Source organism: Enhydra lutris, unplaced genomic scaffold (assembly GCF_002288905.1).
Source record: "Enhydra lutris kenyoni isolate GAN:26980312 unplaced genomic scaffold, ASM228890v2 scaffoldscaffold17, whole genome shotgun sequence".
NCBI classification, from domain to species: domain Eukaryota; kingdom Metazoa; phylum Chordata; class Mammalia; order Carnivora; family Mustelidae; genus Enhydra; species Enhydra lutris.
Genome location: NW_019154101.1, coordinates 50,267,071 through 50,288,476, shown reverse-complemented (window position 1 = coordinate 50,288,476; position 21,406 = coordinate 50,267,071). Strand labels below are relative to the sequence as shown.

Below are 21,406 nucleotides of genomic sequence, written 5' to 3'. Positions count from 1 at the left end.
TAAAGTTCATCCATTATATCTATGTTAACCTCAAGATGGACTGAGTTTTGGGTGACAAAACTATTGCTCTTCTCTCCCATTCTTCACGTCCAGAGGCCCACTGATCTTTCTTACCAACGTCTCTTCTGATTGAGTGACTGAATTGTGTGATGGCATTGTTGCCTTACCCTTTGCCCTTTGGGCCTCCCTTCCCCCAGAGGGCCTGGAAATTACAAATCTCTATTATATAAGGAGTATATAGTTGAACACTTTAATTTGCATTTAGTTTTGGTCCTGATTTTTCTTTTTACAATTATCAAAATAAAATTTATTAAGAAAAAGGAAAAAGAAGAAGAAGAAGAAGTAAAGATAATTGCAAGGACAGAGCTGCAGGCCCAAGGAGAAGCCACGAGCCACAAAGGAAGATTTCCAGGACTTGCAACCAAATGGAGTCAGCCCAGTTGAATTTCAAAATTGCTTGGGATTGGTGACTCCTCCTTTTCCTTCTAGTTTCTCCCTTTTCTTTTCTTTCTTTTTTTTTTTTAAGATTTTATTTATTTATTTGACAGAGATCACAAGTAGGCAGAGAGGCAGGCAGAGAGAGAGGAGGAAGCAGGCTCCTCGCGGAGCAGAGAGCCCGATGTGGGGCTCAATCCCAGGACTCCGGGATTATGACCTGAGCCGAAGGCAGAGGCTTTAACCTGCTGAGCCACCCAAGCGCCCTGTAGTTTCTCCCTTTTCGAACAGTAATGTCTATAACTGGTATGGTGGGTTTGTCTCACCATTGCATTTTGGGAATAAATCATTTATTCTCTAGCTTTACAGGCCCACAGATTATTTTTCTTCAAGATGGATCACACCCAGGTCTCAACTGTACCTGACTTAGATGATGAAGATGATGAGATTGGGGGGACACCTGGGTGGTAGAGTCGGTTAACCATCTGTCTCTTGGTTTCAGTGCAGGATATGATCTCAGGATCATGAGATTGAATCCTTCCTTGGGCTCTGTGCATGCTCAGTACAGAATCTGCTTGAGATTCTCTCTCGCTCTTGTTCTGTTCCTCCCATTTGTGCTCTCTTTCTCTCTTAAACAAATACATAAAAATTAATCTTTTTTAAAAAGGTGATGAGATTGCGACTTTTGAGCTAATAAGATTTAGACTATATATTGGACTCTGAGTGGATGACTAGGGAGGCACCGGGATGAAGGGAATGTATTTTGCATGTGAGATGCACATGAATATTTGGGGCCAAATGGAAGACTGTGGTAGGCTAATGGTCCCCCAAATAGGTCCATGTCCTAATCTTTGTACCTCACATAACAAAAGGGATTTTACAGATACAATTAAGATTCTCAGGATGGGAGATTATCACGGGTAATCCAATGCAATCATAAGGGTCCTTACAGGAGAGAGGCAGGATGGTCAGAGACAGAGGTGTAAATCAGAAGTGGAAGAGGCAGTGATACAAGGCCATAAGCCAAAGTGGGAACAGCCTCTGAAAGCTGGAAAAGGCAAGGAAGTGGATTTTTCCCTAAAGACTTCAGGTGGAACACAGCCCTAATGACCCTGATTTTAGCCCACTGACATTGATTTTGGACTTCTGTGCTCTAGAACTACAAGGGAATAAGCTAAGTTTTTGGTACTTGGCTATAGTAGCAATAGGAAATAAATCCAGGAACCAACATGAACATGAAGCCCATGCTGCCCACTGCGCTGTTGTGAAGTTCTTTGTCTCTGAGCTGGGAATCTCGTGTCTTTTGCCAGTTTCCACAAATCCAGGCCAGGCTAACTCAAAAGCTTGCAGGAGGGATTCAATCTCAGACCCTTTATAGTTCTCGGCATTCAGTTAATAAAAACAATGATATGGTCATGGGTATTTATCTAACTTCTAGGAATATTCTTCAGCCTTTTGACTGATAAATCTAGTTCTAAATAAGATACCACTTTAATAGCTTTGAAGCTTAGGAAATAAGAAACAGCCCATTGTTTATAATTGGTTCCTTAAATTATGAATAGTAATATTCATATTAGTAAAAGTTAACAGACTCGGCACTCTTCAATGCTAATAGAAAGTATCTATTTGTGAGAATGTGTTAATTAAAAGAAGTATTCCACACTTGTTCTACTGTGTGGTGTTAGAGTCTTAAAGAATAATATTTTCCTCAAAAAATATTATGACAAAGGGATTTCTTTCAGCAGAATAAATGAAATCTGATGCATGACTCAGACCACGGGCTCCTCGAGATGATAGAAATTAGGAAGCATTAGAAACATGGGATAATTTTTAAAGGAAATGAAAAATCTGGATGTGTGAAAACAAAGAACCAGAGAAAATTCCTGTGCAATCAAATGCATTTATTTTTTAGCTTAAGCGAGACAGGTGGTGAGCAAATTCATAATGAAAATGCCACCCAGAGATTAGCAGCTGGCTGTGCATGCAACGGTGTATGCAAAACCAAGTTTTTCCCAATACCAGCATGCAGATTGGATTCCTTCGCGAAATTAACTCTGTGTCACACCCAGTTACTCTGCGTATCTGTTGCTGGGGAATTTACAATCCATTTACCACCTCAGCTGACAACCTTCCCTAAATTTTTGGGGACAGGAATGTCATGCAATGTACTATGGATTGGTACTCACTCTAGGAGAGGAGGGGCTAGGCTGTCGTCTGTAGGGTTTAGCACGGGTGGCCAGGGGGTCTCAGAAGAGCTAATTCAGTACAACCAACAGAAATATTGGCCACAGTGACTGAGATGAGTCTTCTGACATCCCCATGGAGGCTTAGCCTCCTGATAAAAGTTGGATTCACTTGAGGGTTGCGTGGAAGGGACAGACATGGGGGATCCTACAAGAGATAGGAGGCAGTCCCCTAGCTTACACTGCTTTATGAACATCCCAGCCTCTTCTGGATACAAAGTCTCAAATTCACAAAATATTAGAGCTGGGATGAATCACCTACTCCAGATTCCTCACATTACAGTTAACCACGTGGCAGCCCAGAGAGGTAAAGCAACTTGCTAAAGGTAGAGCATGGTAGTAGCAGGACCAGACTGGAATGCAGTATGCTAACCCCCACTCAAAAATATTGACACAGAGTATGTGGTCAAATTCTTCAACAAGGAGGATGAGACTGTGCAAACTTTTTTCCCCAAGAAGCCTGAACTGTGTTGAAAGGCACAGAAACTCGGCTTATTCAGCTCTTTTCTGAGGGGACTCTCTTCTCTCTTCCTGTCTCTCTCATAACCCTCCCACCCACCCACACAAACAATTCTGGTGAATGGAGATTTCTTGCTTTACAAATACACACCCAACATCTTCAGGAAGACGCTTTACAGAGTAGTTTCTCAGTCCAGGTCTTTGTGTGAGGTCTGGGAAACTGGCTTATTTTCTAGAACAATAGGTGGCTCTGAAATCAGAAGATCATCCTCTCCAAAGGAGGAGTTCTGGTCTGTGTTCACAAAGTTGGGGATGTCAAACTTCATGAGCCTGTTCAGCTCCTCCTCTGGCCGCCCGTTGCTTCTAATGGCTTCCTGGAGTTGAACACTGCTGTCAAGGGCTGCGGTCTGTTGACAAGCTTTAGCCCTATCCAAGTGTTCCATTTCATTGATGTAGCAATGAAAGAGAGATCTGGATTCCTCATTGCCCTGTCGAGAAAATACCTTATCTGGCTCCAGTGGTCTTCCAAAGTCTGACACAAAGCTATTCATTCTGAATCTCTTCTCTGAAGATTCTGCATTGCTGTAAGGAGAAGGAAAAGATAAGACTGCTTTACACACCAGCTCAGTCACATTCAGAAATCATGGTTTTGGAGGGTGCCTGGTTGGCTCAATCGGTTCAGTGTCCGACTCTTAGTTTCAGCTCTGGTCATGATCCCAGGGTCCTGAGATCGGGCCCTGCCATCAGCATGTGTGTGCCATCAGGGAGCACCATCACACTGCCCCCCTGCACACATGTTCTTTCTCTCTTTCAAATGAATACTCTCCTAGAAAGTTTCTTTCCATTCAGTTTCTATCCCCTTTAGGTAACACTGCCTTGATTTCGATTTCTATCGATAAGCTTTGTCTATTCTTGAACTTCCCATTAATTTCCACCTCCTATAGGTAATGTTTTGATTTTTATCACCACAGGCTAGTTTAGCCTGTTTCTGAAATTCATACAAATTGATACAACATATAGCCTCCTGTGCCTGAATTCTTTTGCTTGGTGTAATGTTTTTTTTGAGATTCATCCATGTTGTTGCATATAATAATAGTTTATCCTTCTTGCTTAGTGATATTTCATCATATAAGTATATTACAATTTGTTTATTTGTTCAATTAAAGGGCATTTGGGTTGTTGACAATTTGGCACTGTTGTGCTTAGGGCTGCTAAGAACATTCTGGGTAAGTTTCTTTGTAGATATACATTTTTATTGCTCTTGAGTAAATACCTCAGAGTAGAATTACTGGGTCACACAGTAGATCTATGCTTGACCTTTTATGAAACTGCAGTTTTCCAAAAGTGGTTCTGCCATTTTACACCCTACCACAAAGTATGAGGGTTCCAGTTACTCCTCATCCTTGTCAACATTTGATGATGTCAGTCTTTTCAAGTTAGTCATACTAGTGGGAGAGAAATGGCGTCTTATCAGGATTTGAATATACATTTCTCTGGTATCTAGCAATGTTGATCACCTTTGCATGTGTTTGCTGGCTATTGGTTTATCTTCTTTTGTGAAGTTTCTATATTAGCCTTTTGCACATTTAAAAAATTGATTATTTTTGTTACCAATTTGTGATTGTTTCATAACACATTTTGAATACAAGTCCTTTGTCAAATGTATTGCAAACATTTTCTCTTGATCTGTGACTTGCATTTTATTTTTTAATTTTTAAAATTTTTTTATTAACATATAATGTATTATTAGCCCCAGGGGTACAGGTCTATGAATTGCCAGGTTTACACACTTCACAGCACTCACCATAGCACATATCTTCCCCAATGTCCATAACCCAACCACCCTCTCACTCCCCTTCTCCCCACAGCAACTCTCAGTTTGTTTTGTGAGATTAAGAGCCTCTTATGGTTTGTCTCCCTTCAGAATGCATTTTCATTTTTAAGATGTCTTTTGATGAGTAGCAGCTTTAAATTTCAGTTAATTTCAAGTTGTCATTTTTTTGTTTTATATTTAGTGCTTTTTATATCATTTCTAAGAAATAATTGCCTACCCTATATTCATGACAATATTCTCCTATGCTTTCTTCTAGAAGTAGGGTGTCCAATATAATAGCCACTAGCCACAGGGGACTATTTAAATTTAAATTAAGTAAAATAAAATTCAGTATCTCCATTATATCATCCACATTTCAAGTGCCCAGTAGCTACATGTGGCCTGGGGTTACCTAATTGGACAGCACAGAGAATAGTTACAACATCATAAAAGTTCTCTTGGATAGAGCTCTTCTAGGAGCTTTTACTGTGGGCATATGATGCATGTTGAGATAGGGATCAAGGTTCATTTTTAAGTTTATCCAGTTGATCCGCAACTGTTGTTTAAAAGACTTCCCTTTCAATTTACCTTAGACACAGCAATAGACAATAAGAAAAAAATTCCATTCACAATAGCATCAAAAAAATAGAACACAGGCAAACCTCATTTTCTTGCTTTTCATTTCATTACACTTCACAATACTGTGTTTTTTACAAATTGAAGGTTTGTGGCAACCCTGTGTCTGAGAAGTCTATCAGCCCCATTTTTCCAACAGCATTTGCTCACTTTCTGTGTCACATTTCAGTAATTCTTGCAATAGTTCAAACATTTTTATTACTATTACATTTGTTATGGTGATCTGTGATCAGTGATTTTTAATGTTATTCTCTTAATTGGTTTTGGGGCACCATGAACTGCACCCACACAGGATGGCAAACTCAAATGATACATGTTGTGTCCTGACTGCTTCACTGACCAGCCTTCCCAATATCTCTCCCTTTTCTTGGGCCTCCCTATTTCCTGAGACACAATGATATTGAAATTGTGCCAATTCATAACCCTCCACTGGCCCTAAGTGTAAGTGAAAGGAAGAGTTACACATCTCTCACTTTCAATCAAAAGCTAAAAATGGTTAAGCATACCGAGGAAGACACGTCAAAATCCAAGACAGACCAAAAGCTAGTCCTTTTGTGCCAAACAGTTAACCAGGTTGTGAAGGCAAAGGAAAAAGTTCTTGAAAGAAATTCAAAGTGCTGCTTCAGTGAACACACCACTGGTAAGAAAGTAAAACAGTCATATTGCCAATATGGAGGAAGTTTTAATGATCCAGATAGATGACCGAACCAGCGACAAGATTCCCTTCAACCAAAGCCTAATCCAGAGCAAGGCCCTAACTCTTCAAATCTATGAAGGCTGAGAGAGGTGAGGAGACTGCAGAGAGAAAGCCTGAAGTTAGCAGAGGCTGGCTCATGAGGTTTAAGGAAAAACAACCCATCTCCGTAACATCAAAGGGCAGGGAGAAGCGGTAGGTGGGGGAGTAGAAGCTGCAGCAAGTTATCCTGAAGATCTAGCTGATATCATTAATACAGGCAGCTACACTAAACAGATTTTTGGTGCAGACGAAACGGACTTCTATTGGAAGAAGATGCCATCTAGGACTTTAATAGTTAGAGAAGAGAAGTCAATGCCTGGCTTCAAAGGACCGGCTGACTCTCTTGTCAAGGGCTAATGCAGCTGGTGACTTTATACTGACGTCACTGTCATGCACCATTCTGAAAATCCTGTGGCACTAAGGAGTTTATGCTAAATCTACTCTGCCTGTGCTCTATAAATGGAACAACAAAGGCTAGATGACAGCACATCTGTTTACAACATGGTTAGTGAATATCTTAAGCTCACTGTTGAGACCTACTGCTCAAAATAAAGATTCATTTCCAAATAATACTGCTCACTGATAATGTACTTGGTCACCCAAGAGCTCTGATGGACATTTACAGAAACAAGATTCATGTTGTTTCCATACCTGCTAACATGACATCCATTCTGCAGCCCATGAATCAGGAGAAATTTTGACTTTCAAGTCTTACTTTTTAAGAAACACATTTCATAAGGCTATTGCTGTGGCAGATAGTGACTCCTCTGGTGGATCTAGGCAAAGACAAGTCAAAACCTCCCAAGGATTCACCATTCTAGATGCCACTAAAAATATTTATGATTTATGAAAAAGGGATTAAAAAATCAACATGAACAGGAGTTTGGGAGAAACTGACTCCAATGTTCATGAATGACTTTGAGAGCTTCAAGATTTCCGTAGAGGAAGTAACTGTGGATGTGGTAGAAATGGCAAGAGAGCTGGAATAGAAGTGGAGCTGAAGATGGGACTGGGGATCCAAACTTGAAAGGATGAGGAGCTTCTTATGGTTGAGCAAAGAAATTGGATTCTTGAGATGGTATCAACTCCTGATAAAGATGCTATAAAGATTGTTGAAATGACAACAAAGGATTTAGAATATTATATAAGCTTAGTTGATAAAGCAGCAGCAGGGTTTGAAAGGACAGACTCCAATTTTGAAAGAAGTTCTACTGTACATAAAATGCTATCAAACAGCATGAATGCTGGGCACCTGGGTGTCTCAGTCAGTTAAGAGTCCCTTATGAGTCTGCCTTCACCTCAGGTCATGATCCCAGCATCCTGGGATCAAGTCCCCCATCGGGCTCCTTGTGCAGCAGGGGGCCTGCTTCTCTCTCTGCCTGCAGCTCCCCCTGCTTGTGCTCTCTCTCTTTTTCTGACAAATAATAAATAAAATCTTTAAAAACAACAACAATAGCATGAATGCTACAGAGAAATTGTTTGTGAAAAGAAGAGTAAATCAATGAGGCAAACTCCATGTTTACTTTAAGAAATTGCCCAGCCACCCCCACCTTCAGCAACCACCACTCTGATCAGCCAGCAGCCATCAATACTAAAGCAAGATCCTCCACCAGCAAGAAGATTACTTGCTAAACGCTCAGATGACAGTATTTTTTTTACAATAAAGAACTTTTAAAGTATGTACACTTAATTTTTAGACATAATGCTATTACAGACCTAACAGACTACAGTACAATGTAAACATAACTTTTATATGCTCTGTGAATCCAAAAATCTCATTTAACTCATCTTATTACAATATTTGCTTTATTGCAGTGGTCTGGAACCAAATCTACCCTATCTAGAGGGTATGACTGTACTTGGGGAAAAATTAACAAAGGATGTATAAGACCTATACACTGAAAATTTTAAAACACTACAAATGGAATTAAGGAAGACATTAGTATAAGAAAAAATAAATCATGCTTGTAATTGGAAGACTTCAGGTGGAAAGCCATAAAACCAAAGACATAAATTAATGAAGTTTCCTCCTTTCAAGGGCCAAAAGCCCTTCCATTTTGTCTGACAATATTTAGACTCCAATGCCTTCCAATATTCATACCTTACATTTTGTCTAAATTTTATAGTGGTTAGATGCCAAGGTAATGTAAAGCAAGCTACTCTGCCATTATTGGAACTGGAACCCACCAGTCTGTCATCTCTTGGCCCTTCATGAATTATATATGGTTTCACATCGTTCTAGAAGTCTTCTCAGTCTCCTCCAGTCTGAGTTAGAATGTTCTCAAGGACTGGGTGCTTCTCTCCATGTGTCTTCTCACTCTGTATTATACTAATTTCTTGTCTGGCACCCCCATTAAGATTATGACCTCTTGAGGGCAGGTATTGCATGTTTCTTGCCTATGTTCCCAGTACTTAGCACACTATTAGGCATACAGTAGCTGCTCAATAAATTTCTCTTAAATGAATGAATGATGAAAAGATTTTGAAATTAAATCAACCTTTGCCTTGGCAGGAGACCTCTTCTATAGTTCTTATAGGGGCAGACATTAATTCAAGGGCAGCATACCCAGCTCAGTAAGAACAGGTGAGCCTTACTAAGAGATGGCCTATTAATAGGGAGATCCTGAGTGTGGACTCTAGATTGAGAGATACAGGTGGTCCCACAAAGTAGTCACATTCATATCTGCCCAGCACCAACTTTTGGTGAAGGGAAACACCCTGTCTCTGTCCCCTGCAGTGCTCTGCACATCCTCAAGTTCTGGTCCATAGTCTTCCATGAGGCCTTCCCACATAGATCCTTGGAACTCATATACCATAGAGCTACTAAAAAGGGACATCTTGCAATTTCTACAACTGGCCAGGCTTGAAGGCTATAGGGGCTCAAGTTCCGTGGGGAAGACTTCCTGCCACTTATTGGTAAGAATGGCTTTAAGGAAAGCCAGTGAAAATGTTGCCCTTCAGTGGTTCCCTATTTTTTAAAGCAGCCTAGCCCTCATGGGTCACACCCAAAAATATTCTTATGTATATAATGCAGTGAATATCAAAGGATTCTCACTAATTAGGCAGGGGGTAGTTTGCAGCTGGATGTGTCGTAATTTCGTTTTTAGAAAAGAAACACGTGCCATATGGCTAAGGATGTCTCTCCAGCCTGTGGCTGGTCTGGGGACTGCTCTATGGGTCTCCCAAAGAGAAGAGAGCTAGTTCTGACTTTCTCATCCTCTCAAATGAAGCTGGCATAGGGGAAAACGATGCTCTATGGCACCTATTAGATCAGTTAGGAGAGTCTGAAGTCAACTCATTCTCCTACGGCTTTGATTACACCTGGGAAGATGAAAAACTACAAGGGTCAAACATCTTAAATTCTACCTTGATTCAAATTACAGTTAAAGCCAGCAGCCAGAAGCTTCAAAAACCGAAACACTGAAAGAAGAGTAACTTTGAGATGTTTACCTGACTAGGAATTAATACCATGTCATAAGCTCTCACAAGGAAGAGAGAACACTGAAGAATATTTGTGCTATAGGCCATATGTCTGTGTCCCTCCAAAATTGCTATGTTGAAATCTAGCAAAGGAAAAGGAGATTTAACCTTAATGAATAGGATTAGTGCCCTTATTAAGAGCCTCAAGCAAGACCCCTCACTTTATGTGAAGACACAGTGAAAAGTCTACCATCTATGAGCCAGATACTGAATATGCCAGCACTTTGAATTTCCAGCCTCCAAAACCATAAGAAACATATTTATATTATTTATAAGTCTTCTAGTCTACAGTACTCTTCTATAGCAGCCTAAACAAACCAAGATAGTTTGTCAGAAAACTTAGAATCACAAATAATTTTAGCATTTTTTATTGTTTTTGTTCCGTTCCTACCTATTCTACATCTTGTCATCATGAAATTGATGATATAGCTAGTGTGCTCAAGAGAAGTTCTCCTGTGTCATCTTAACTATTTAAAAATTACAATAGTTTATTCTGATAGGAAACTTAGCCTTGAAATCCTGTTCATTTCTTTGTTTTAAGAGTTTGTTATTCCTCATTTTCATCTTGTAAAAAAATGCAACTGGGACTTAACCTATTTGTTGCAACCTTACTAAACTACACAAGCCGGAATAAAGAGATTGTTCAGACTGTTCTGATTCTTGGTTTTTTCCTTCTTCCCCCCCATGGGTTGGGTCATGTATTCCCTGCCCCTGGGGAATTTTCTATACCTGAACAGAGAGCCTCTAACACCCAGTCCTTTGGTACCTGCACTGATTGCCATTATTCCTATGATATTCCCCAGCTCACAAACTTTCACCAGCTCCCCAGACTCTCCACCTGGTCAGCTCAGTCTCCCCACCCTTGCATCAACCAGTCTTTCTGGTGTACTCTCCCACCAGAGTCCCCTTGCTAACCCTACAGTCCAGCCATATGGCACCTGACCATCCCCAGATGCGCTCAGGACTCTCTGTCTCTGTGCTTTGCTTGTGCTCTTCCTCCTGCCTAATGGGTCCTTCTGTCCATCAAAGTCAAATATCTTCTTCGCTGTCCAACACAGATGTCACTGTCTCTAGGAAGACTCTCTGACCTCCCAATGGGAAGGACAGAGTCCTTCCCTCCCACTGTACTTCACTAACAAGATGCATCTCTTCCTGCCTCATGGCAGAGCTATTTACGCACAGCCCTTCTTCTCCTCTACACCGCTGTGCTGTATTTTATCCATCTTTGCATCTCCTGAAAGGCCTCGCAGTCATTAGAGCCTCAGTGAGTGTTCTGAACAGCTGTGTCTGCAGGTGGCCTGAAGCCCTGGTTCCCATGAAGGACACAGCCTCCCCCAGTGTTAAGTGCTCCTTCCTCTGTGCCCAAGAGATAAATCAGGTCAGGTCGACAGAATCTCTCACTTCCATTTGGAGAAGGAAAACACCTATAATGCTCCAGGTTATTCCTCTAGGGATTTTTCCAGATTTATTACAATGTTTACAAATGAAGTATTTCTGCTATGCTGAGTCTTAGCATGCCCACGACTGTCTTCAGGTTTGCCTTCAGGAAGAGTGGTGGGCAGTCCAGACTTTCAGAAGTCATTCCCAGTGGTCTTTTACAGGTGCGTTAAGCTAAACAATGACCTACAAAGAGTGAAATCTCTGTGATTAACAACTAATGAGAAAACAATAATAACCACTAATATTTATGGAGATGTGCTGAAAGCTTTCTCTCATGTAACAAGCCCTAGAGGTGCCGGCCCTTCTGTCTGGGTGTGGACGTGCCTTTTGGTGGCTATAGGTGCTAGTTCTCACTTACTAGGAAGATGTCAGTCTCTCTGGGGCAAGAAAGAGTTCACTACATTACAACAACCCTCCGCACGGTCCTGAGCAAGCCACAGCTGTGCACTCAGTAAGCACCACTTAACTGATGGGAAATTAAAAGTAACTGATCTGATACATGACATAGGTTTTCTACCTGTCAATGGTGGTAGACCTCACGAAATGTTAGGGCTTCCTCAGGAATACACACTATATCTGCACCTTGCCAGCTAGTTCCTGTGGCCCTTGGTCATTGTCAAAAACACTGAGCACTGACACTTTCTTGCTATAAGCTTTTAGATGCACTGTACCCATCTTTTAGCAGTGCCATATTCGGGTAAATTGCAATTCAAGGTAAAATGTAATTTCCATTTTTCTAAGGTCACACACAAGCAATTCTGCACTCACTCCTAAATGAAGAACATCCCCACTTGGACAAGGTGCTCTTAGCAAAGGCTACAAAAGGAGGGTATTTGAGGCATATGATATCTGGGGTTCGATAGTTTTTTAGGAAGTCCAAAATAGTCGACATAAAAATGTGATCCAAGCCTTTTCTGTTACTCTCTCTCTGGCAGACTTATGATAATGGGGCTATAATGCTTTAACAAGAAATCACGCACAGTAAATGGCCCCTTAGCTGAGAAAGCAGGAGGAAATGGTTTTTTATCTTCATCGTCCATAAAGGATCCAGGTAAGAGGGGGTTTTCTGGCTCCCCTCCCCACCACACAGCAGCAAATATTCCATAAGAAAAATAATCCCCATTCAAGCTGTTTCTTGGGCCTAAAAGCTTTTAAGAAAGGTGATGTCAGCTTCATAATAGTCTTTTTTCCTCTGCAGTATACTTTACTAGTAGTGCTCACAAGTATCTGGTTCTCTTCTTCTGGGCCCACAGATTACCCTTCTCAGCCTGGGCAGTGCGTGGGTGTGGTTAGTTCTGGCCAATGAGCTGCTGGGAGGAAGGAATGTGCGTCACTTCCTGGCTGAAGAACAGAAGGGCGGTTGTGAGATCTCCGCAGAAGCTCTTCCCTGTTAAAGGAACAAGTCGAGAAGCTTCTATCCACCTGTTGCTGACCCTCGGCAAACATGCAGCTTGGTAAGAAATAACCGTGTCTTGTGTCATACCAAGATCTGAGGAGCTGTTTGTTACCGTCTCATTACCTAGTCTGATTATTATACATTCCCATTCTTCACCAAAGCCCTTGAGATGCCAGTGACTCCAGAATTGAAGTTCTTATGCTGATATGATCCCAATGTGAAATCTTCAGGGAAACAACTTATCCATGTTATTGTGATGTCATTGGCTCTGTGTAGTGAATGGATCTCAACTCCTACCATCCAACACTGTTAAATGAAGGTCCAGCCAGAGACGGCAAACACATATTCTCTGTTGAGTAAACTGTGATTGATTCCTGATGGCTGCCCAAAGCGGTGTTTGGGGTTGTTTTGTTTTTTGTTTTTTTTTAAGATTTTTTGTTTTTTTAAAGTTTTTTTTTTAAGATTTATTTATTTATTTTGAGAGAGAGCATGCACGAGCCCACATGTGAGCACAGTAGGGCAGAGGGAAAGAAAGCATCTTGAGCAGACTCCCACTTAGGGCTTGATCTCAGGACCCTGAAATCACAAGTGGAGCCAAAATCAAGAGTTAGATGCTCAACCGACTGAGCCACCCAAGTGTCCCCAAAGTGATGTTTTGAAAACAATTCTGAGGCCAAGTCTCAGCTTTGTAGGTTGATAGCACAGCTGATTAGTGATGTCTTTGTGGGCGTGGGAACAAGGATGAGAAGCATGGGTTGTCGTAGCTACCATCCTTGTGTCTTACTACTTTTAAGGAGATGCACATCTTGGCCTGAAATACCTCCATGGAGAGAAAGACAGAATTAAGCAGTAAACTCAGCACTAGTCCAATCTGAACTTGCAGACTAGATCAGGGATATTAACCAGCGTGTTAGAGTCATATTTCAAAAGGACGCTGCCTGACATCTTACTTGAGGAAGTAACTGTTCTTTGTGACAAACCACCCAGAGAGCCTGATATGTAAAGCAGACATGTCAGTCTTTCTGACTAATTACCAAAACTCTCTCCTTAGCCTCCTTTCTAAAAATCATCCCACCATTTGCCTGAGAGACACACCCAAGGTGAGGCTGGGTAGAGAACTCCCAAGTGCAGATAAAATGTGAATGCTTAGGGCCTGGCTGTCCCATGGGAGTATGGGTTTCTTGTTCTCCCTCTTCCTATTTACCTCCAACCAGCAAGCCAGGGAGGGACTAACCTTCTCTGAGTACCACTGTGAATCCAGCCTGTGCAAGCCATTCCACAGGTGTCAGCTCATTGAGCCTTTACAATAATTCTCAGAGGCAGGGGCACCTGGGTGGCTTGGCTGTTAAGTATCTGCCTTCAGCTCAGCTCATGATCCCAGGATCCTGGGATCGAGTCCTGCATCGGGCTCCCTGCTCCTTTGGAAGCCTGCTTCTCTCTCTCCTACTCCCCCTGCTTGTGTTCCCTCTCTCACAGTCTCTCTCTCCATCAAATAAATAAATAAAATCTTTAAAAAATAATAATAATAATCCTAGGAGGCAGATACTATTTTATTTTTATACAAGAGGAATTTCAGGCCAGGAGAGGTTAAGAATCCAGCCCAAAGTCTCAGTAAGTCAGTCCGGAAATGTTTGACTCCAGAGCCCACACGTGGTCCAATAAGTGACAAAAGGAAACAAATGTGATTGGTTGCTAGTATCTTTAGTTCTGAAGAAGGAAGAGATTAAAAATTACCAACACGAGATCATTCCATGTAGTGGTTAATAACAAAAACTTCCGAGTCCAAGAGGTTTGTGTTTGAGGCCCGGACCAACAGTTGTTTTTACCTGTGAGACGTCAGACAAGTGATTCATTTTTCTCATCTGTAAAGTTGGAACGCCTACAAGATTTACTTCATCTTTCTGTGAGGACTTAGTGAGATTATACAAATAAGGGGATTAGCAGACCCTAGCACATGATAAATATTTTTAAAAAAGCTCTTATTATTCTCCGTGACTTATCATTCTTTCCTCCATGCCTAATTATCACATAGGGAAGCTTAAATTGGTTGTTTTAGATTCATGCTGACCAAGTGGAAAAAAATAATGTCTCCTTTAGAGAAAATTTCTGCCAAATGAATGTCAAATTTACTAAGATCTAAAAGCCTCTTTAACTGATCCACTCAGGGATTTTTGCCTCATGTCTGTTTCTTTCCGGCTTCTATTATGATATAGAGCAACCAAACGCCACGTCTTATACTGCCTCAGACTCAAAAAAGCATTTACAATGTGGCCCCAAGGGCTGATCCATTTATTGAAGTCAAAAAAAGTTTAGACTTTCTCCTTAACCTCATTAAAAAGCACAGAGTTACAATAACCGCTGTTCTCTCATTGAGATTATTCAGAACCACCATCAAAAGAAAACCCAGCTAGCAGGAGGACTGAACTGCCAATTGAAAGACTGGAAACAAGTCTCAGCTACCCAGGGTCACCATGACAGATTAAGGAGATGGATCAGAGGGCTCCAGAGAGACAAAAACAACCAGTGTATGTGTGTGTGTGTGTGTGTGTGTGTGAGAGAGAGAGAGAGAGAGAGAGAGAGAGAGTGTCTGAGATTTATTTTAATTATTTAAATATATTAATTTATTTTAATTTAATTTTTTATTTTAAGGAACTGGTTCACGTGGACTGTGGAGGCTAGCAAGTCCAAAATCTGCCAGTTAAGCCGGCGGGCTGGAGCCCCAGGGAAGAGCTGCAGAGTGAGGCTGTGGGCAATCTTCGGTGGGAATTCCTCTCTGCTTGAGAGACGTCATTCTCTTTCAAGGGAGGCTTTCCAATGATTGATTGGATGAAACCCACTCACATTATGGACGACGACCTGCTTTCCTCAGTCTACTAATTTAAATGTTAACTCAATGAAAAACATAAATGCAGACATGCCTAGAATAATATTTGATCAACTATTTCGGTATCATGGCCTCGACAGCTTGGTGCATAAAGTTAATCATGACGTGAAGTCATGTTTTCTTTGGGAGTAGGGTGTTCTCAAGCGTAAAGATCACGTGCATCCTATATCAAGCAAACATATCCCAACAGTCCTGCGAAAATCTGTCCCTTTGAAGAAAAGGAAGATCACAGTGCTGCTGTTCACTGACCACTCCATGAGATGTTCCCTAACCTAAGTCTGTCCTCTGCTTTTCTTAACACTGTTGCTACCCACACCCTATCTTCAAATTCCCTGGACCAGTATAACAGAAGCAAAGGCATGTACGGATTTTTATGAGAACACAGAAGAAAGGGAAGTTCCCTGTCTTTTTAGTGGCTTTTCAGTGGCTGTTAAAGAGATTCTCAACTGGATGTGTCTGTAGGCTTCAATAAATGTTATTTTCCTTTCATTTAAAATGTGTTTAATTTTTTTTTTCTGCACCTTAATGTCTGAAAATAGCTGAGTGAAGAGCAGAACTGCTCCCTTTCTCCAGGCACTTGTTAGAGTGCGCAAGTGCAGGCTGAAGACTGAACAGCCGCAGGAGAGAGTGTGAGGAGATATGACAACGGGGAGAATCCTGTTGCCAGGCTATGCGGAGTAGGAGGGCAACTAGATGGAAAACGGTAGGATGTTGCAACATTTCTTCCATTTACTCTCCCAGGCCGCTCTCTGCCATTCTGCCTGCTGCTGTGTGCTCTGTGGCTTAGAAAACTGACCTTTGTTGGAGGAGACTGGCTGCTGGCTGTGCCCCTGTGGTCAGCCAATGGACAGCAATGGTAAGAGGTGGAAGGAGGAAGGAAAATAAGGACTTGGTATTTATTTTGAGGTCCCTCCTGAGAGGGGTCCCATCGGGCTAGCTCTGTCCTTCAACCCAAAGTCACAGCTCCTTTCAGCCACCCTTTTCACGGAACTCCTGGGTCCCCTTCAGATCTAGGGTGGTTGGTCCTAGGTTCCTCAGTGTTGGTCGCCTGGGGGGCCCTGCACTGTCCTGTCCGATTATCTTTCCATCTGGCCACAACTCGGGGATACTCTTGTCATCGAAAATTCCTCCAATTACCTAATTGGAGTGTGCTATCTGTGCTGGCTGGGACTGACTAAAAAGGTATTCGACATATGTTATTTCTTGCTTTGTTTGAAGAGTTGGGATAATAAAAATCCTCGAAAACATTTCTGAGTTTTTTGCAATCCACAACTGAAAAAATACCTTCTGATGTTACTCAATGTTCTTTAAGAGTTATGTAATAATTTCCTCCATAAATCTAAGGCCCAACACAAATGTTCTTTATCCTGCCCTGAGAATTATATAATTCTTGGTGTTTCTCTTTTTATCTTAGCTTCAAGGAAGCTCAGTGTTTAACTCACTGTTTTATTGTCAATAATTCAACTGAGTACCCAGTTGTAACTATTTCTCTGCTCCTTGAAATGTTTCTGTTTTTGTTTTTGTTTTTTAATTTTATTTTTTATAAACATATATTTTTATCCCCAGGGGTACAGGTCTGTGAATCGCCAGGTTTACACACTTCACAGCACTCACCGTAGCACATACCCTCCCCAATGTCCATAACCCCATGCCCCCTCACCCAACACCCCTCCCCCCATCAACCCTCAGTTTCCTTGAAATGTTTTTTTAAAACGTATTGCTTGGAGCACTGGGTGTTATATGCAAACAATGAATCATGGAACACTGCATCAAAAACTAATCATATACTGTATGGTGACTAACATAACATAATAAAAATATTTTTTAATTAAATTAATTCTTAGCTAATTAATTAATTTTTAATTAAATTTATTTTTAATTTAATTAAAAAACTACATCATAGATTAACATAGATCCTAGCATACTCTAATTTTCTTGAATTTTCTTAATCAGTAACTAATTTATCTTCTGCTAAACAGTGAGCTACTGAACAAAAGGACTTTCCTATTTTAACTTCATGTCACTTAGTATAATACATAGCACATAGTTACCTGGCAAATATTTATAGAATGAATAAATTGATAAATGAAAATAAATGAATAAACAAATAACTGGTTTTCATCCCATTTTGCTACTATCTTTTTTTTCTTCCCCACTAATTTTGGTCTCGTAAGTCACCCAAATTCTTTTGGGAATAGGAGAAAATACAACCTAATTAATAAACATTTCAAAATAAAAAATCAGGCCTGGATCACTGTGAAACCTAGGTTCACAAGGGTCCTCTTGAAAACAAGCCCCAGGGCCAAGAGGTGAAGTGCCAGGAGGAAGGTGATTCCACCCAAAGGCAACTGGGTACAGGCAGTAAATCCATAACCAGCCCCTTTTTCCCCCACTGGAAGCAACCCCAGCCCTGGATAGTATGTCTATTTATTTAGTTCCCATGGGGCTTAATAGATATTTAGGAAAGACCCAAACTTACTCCTGGTGTGGCGCTCCTGTCTTGGTCAACAAAGTCAGCACAAAAAACATGAAAATCACGAAGACAGCCAGACCAACCCAAAATCCAATCACAATGGAATCTGTAAACAGTTAATACGGGGATTAGCATTTCATAACAGCTTAAAACTTGAACATTCAAGGAATCTGATTTTTTCATTACATGAAATAAGAGAAGAAAGTTAACAATATGATAAGACAATCTTGACCCATTAGTCAACTGGGGACAGATAAGATGTAAGGAATGAGGGAGAGGGAAGATCCTGTGTGCTGCAGGGTTTCTGTCCCAAGATGACACTGAGAGACTTTGGCCTTATTGACTCTTTGTTTCCATATTTTAATGAAGGAACCCCAGAAAGACTGTAGATCATCTAGGTCCGTAAGTTTCCACTTAAGTGTCCCGAGTTAGAAAATATCTTTTTTAGCAGAGATTGCAATATGAAATTTAAAATAAATTCTGGGGGCACCTAGCCGACCCAATCAGTAGAGCATGTAACTCTTGATGTCAAGGTTGTGAGTTCAAGCCCACGCTGGGTATGGAGCCTACTTAAAAAAAGAAAATTAATTCTCATTCAAACCAACCCAATTTTGTATTTTCACTTACTTACATTCATACTGGAATAACTCAGTCCTCATTAATTCTTGAGGAGAACATACAAATCACCTTCTGAGTGCTCTCCCTATCCTGTGTCTTTCCCTCTCTCTCATCTCTGTATGAACCTACTTTATGATAACTCTGTTAATGTTGTTCCTTTATGAAAAATTCTTCAGCAAAGCAAAAACAAAGCAATACAAACAAAAAACCTCTGGCAAAAATAGCCCTGACCTTTTCCAAATTAAAAGAGATTCCAGGGACGCCTGGGTGGCTCAGTTGGCTAAGCGGCTGCCTTCAGCTCAGGTCATGATCCCAGAGTCCTGGGATCGAGTCCCACATCGGGCTCCTTGCTCGGCAGGGAGCCTGCTTCTCCCTCTGCCTCTGCCTGCCACTCTATCTGCTTGTGCTCACTCTCGCTCTCTCTCTCTCTCTCTGACAAATAAATAAAATCTTTAAAAAAAAAAAAAAATAAATAAAAAAAATAAAAGAGATTCCATATGTAAAGCACTTTCTACAATGTCTGGCATCTGAGAAAAATGTACCCCATATTTGACAGCTATTATGGTTAAAATTATCATCAATCTCTCCCAGCTTACCTGTACTTTAAAACCCATGTTTCCAATTAGACAAGGGAATACTGTGTCCCTGTATTTACCTTAATTCGTAGCCATAACTTCCTAAGATCCACACCTTTTCAGGGGCTCTTACCCTCACCTGGCTGGAATAGTTTTCCCCAACATAGAGCTAATAAGTCTATCCATCCTTCAAAGACCATTCCTTGGGGCTCCTGGGTGGTAAGTCATTAAGTGTCTGCCTTCAGCTGGGGTTATGATCCCAGGGTCCTGGGATGGAGTCCCATATGGGGCTCCCTGGCAGGAGGCCTACTTCTCCCTCTCCCACTCCCTCTACTTGTGTTTTCTTTCTCACTATGTATCTCTCTGTCAAATAAATAAATAAAATCTTAAAAAAAAAAAAGACCATTCCTTATACCATCTCCCTCACAAAGCCTGGACTAACTTCCCTAAGTAATGTGTTTTTTCCCTCCTTCGAACCCCATAACATGCTTATGCTTCTCTACAAGGGCCCTTCCTTGATCTTTTCTTGATTAATAGTCACAAGTATACATCCTTGGGACAGGGATGAGACTGGATAGTCTACAAAAACTGGCACATACATTTTAGGGTCTCAGATCTGGGGAAGGCACCAAAATTGAATCATTTTACATTTTCTTTCTTTTTTAAAGTTATTTTTAATTTACCTTCAATTAATTAACATGTAGTACATTATTAGTTTCACAGGTAGAATATAGTGATTCATCAGTTGTATATAACACTGAGTGCTCATTTCATCGAGTACTCTCCTTAATGCCCATCACCCATCCACCTCCCCTGAAACAACCCTGTTGGTTTCCTAAGGATAAGAGTCTCTTATGGTTTTGTCTTACTTTATTTTTCCCTCCCTTCCCCTATGATCCTCTGTTTTGTTTCTTAAATTCCACATATGAGTGAAATCATACGATAACTGTCTTTCTCTGATTGATTTATTTCACTTAGCATAATACCCTCCAGTTCCCTCCATGTCATTGCAAATGGCAAGATTTCATTTTTTGATGGCTGAGTAATATTCCATTGTATATAGAGACCACATCTTCTTTATCCATTGATCTATCAATGAACATCTGGGCTCTTCCCATGTCTTGGCTATTGTGGACATTGCTGCTATAAACATTGGGGTGCAGGTGTCCCTTCAGATCACTATATTTGTATCCTTCGGGTAAATACCTAGTAGTGTAATTGCTGGGTTGTAGGGTAGCTTGTTTTTATCTTCTTGAGGAACTGCCATGCTGTTTTCCAGATTGCCCAAACAAGCTTGCATTCCCACCAGCAATTTTAAGAGGGTTCCCCTTTCTCCACATCCTCACCACCTCACACCAGTCAGAATGGTAAAAAATACTTCACATTTTCTGATCCGTTCTAAGAAGTCCCCCTACATGAGATCACAGTGAGAATGCTTAGAAATTTAAAAAAAAAACACACACACACACATTAAATTAAAAAAACATTTAATGTGTTTCAGTGCAAAGCATCATTCTAATTAAATCATGTATTGCCCTTTTTCTAAAGTTAAGAAGTCAGATCGGCAATTTACTCTGAATAATTCATATTTCATTCTACATATAGGATTGCCCTGAAGTTCATTTTTATTCAACCATGTTCATTCAGTGCTCTGGACACAAAACTAATATATCTTTCCTTGGACTCCAAGAGTGCCAAAGCAATAGAAATTGTAGACTTTGCCTTATAACATAGTGGAAATAAAGCCTAAAAAGGACAAAAGGATGAATACCAAAAAAACACGTGTACACAAGTGCAACCAACATTCGAGAATAACACCTCAGTCCTGGGGGCACAGCCTGGGAAGTCCCACCTCACTGATAATGACGGTTCAGCATGCTGTACTTCATCAACGGCCTGCAGAGCAAAAATAAATTCTAAAGTATATGCAAGAATTATACTGAAGTTCTCAGTTGAGAATTTAACCTTGTCATGTTGATTCACATTGGAAGGTGTTCGCATTAGGACAGTTTTCGCCCTGCAAACAATGGCTGGATCCCCTTTACTTCTTCGCTTCTCTAGCTCAGGGTGGGCAGAGATGGAGAAGGGGTGCCTTTAATCCAGCCTAGTTCCTTCTCTCTGCCTTCCTAGCACCCCAGGGAGCAGATCAAAAGGCAACAATACTGTGGGGCATGAGATGGTCACAGCTCTTCCTTGATGTCATGGGGGAGCAGGCGAG

General features: G+C 40.9%; 1 protein-coding gene across 1 annotated transcript in view; it reads right to left on the bottom strand.

Moving 5' to 3' along the window:
* Positions 1-3,262: 3,262 nt before the first annotated feature.
* LOC111147888 (melanocortin 2 receptor accessory protein 2) overlaps positions 3,263-21,406 on the bottom strand; it is a 49,434-nt gene continuing 31,290 nt past the window's right edge. Inside the window, exons 3-4 of the mRNA XM_022504152.1 lie at positions 18,002-18,101; positions 3,263-3,719 (exon numbers count right to left, since the gene is read on the bottom strand). Coding sequence (XP_022359860.1) covers positions 3,326-3,719; positions 18,002-18,101 — 494 coding nt within the window. The 3' untranslated portion in view covers positions 3,263-3,325. The remainder of the gene's footprint in view (positions 3,720-18,001; positions 18,102-21,406) is intronic.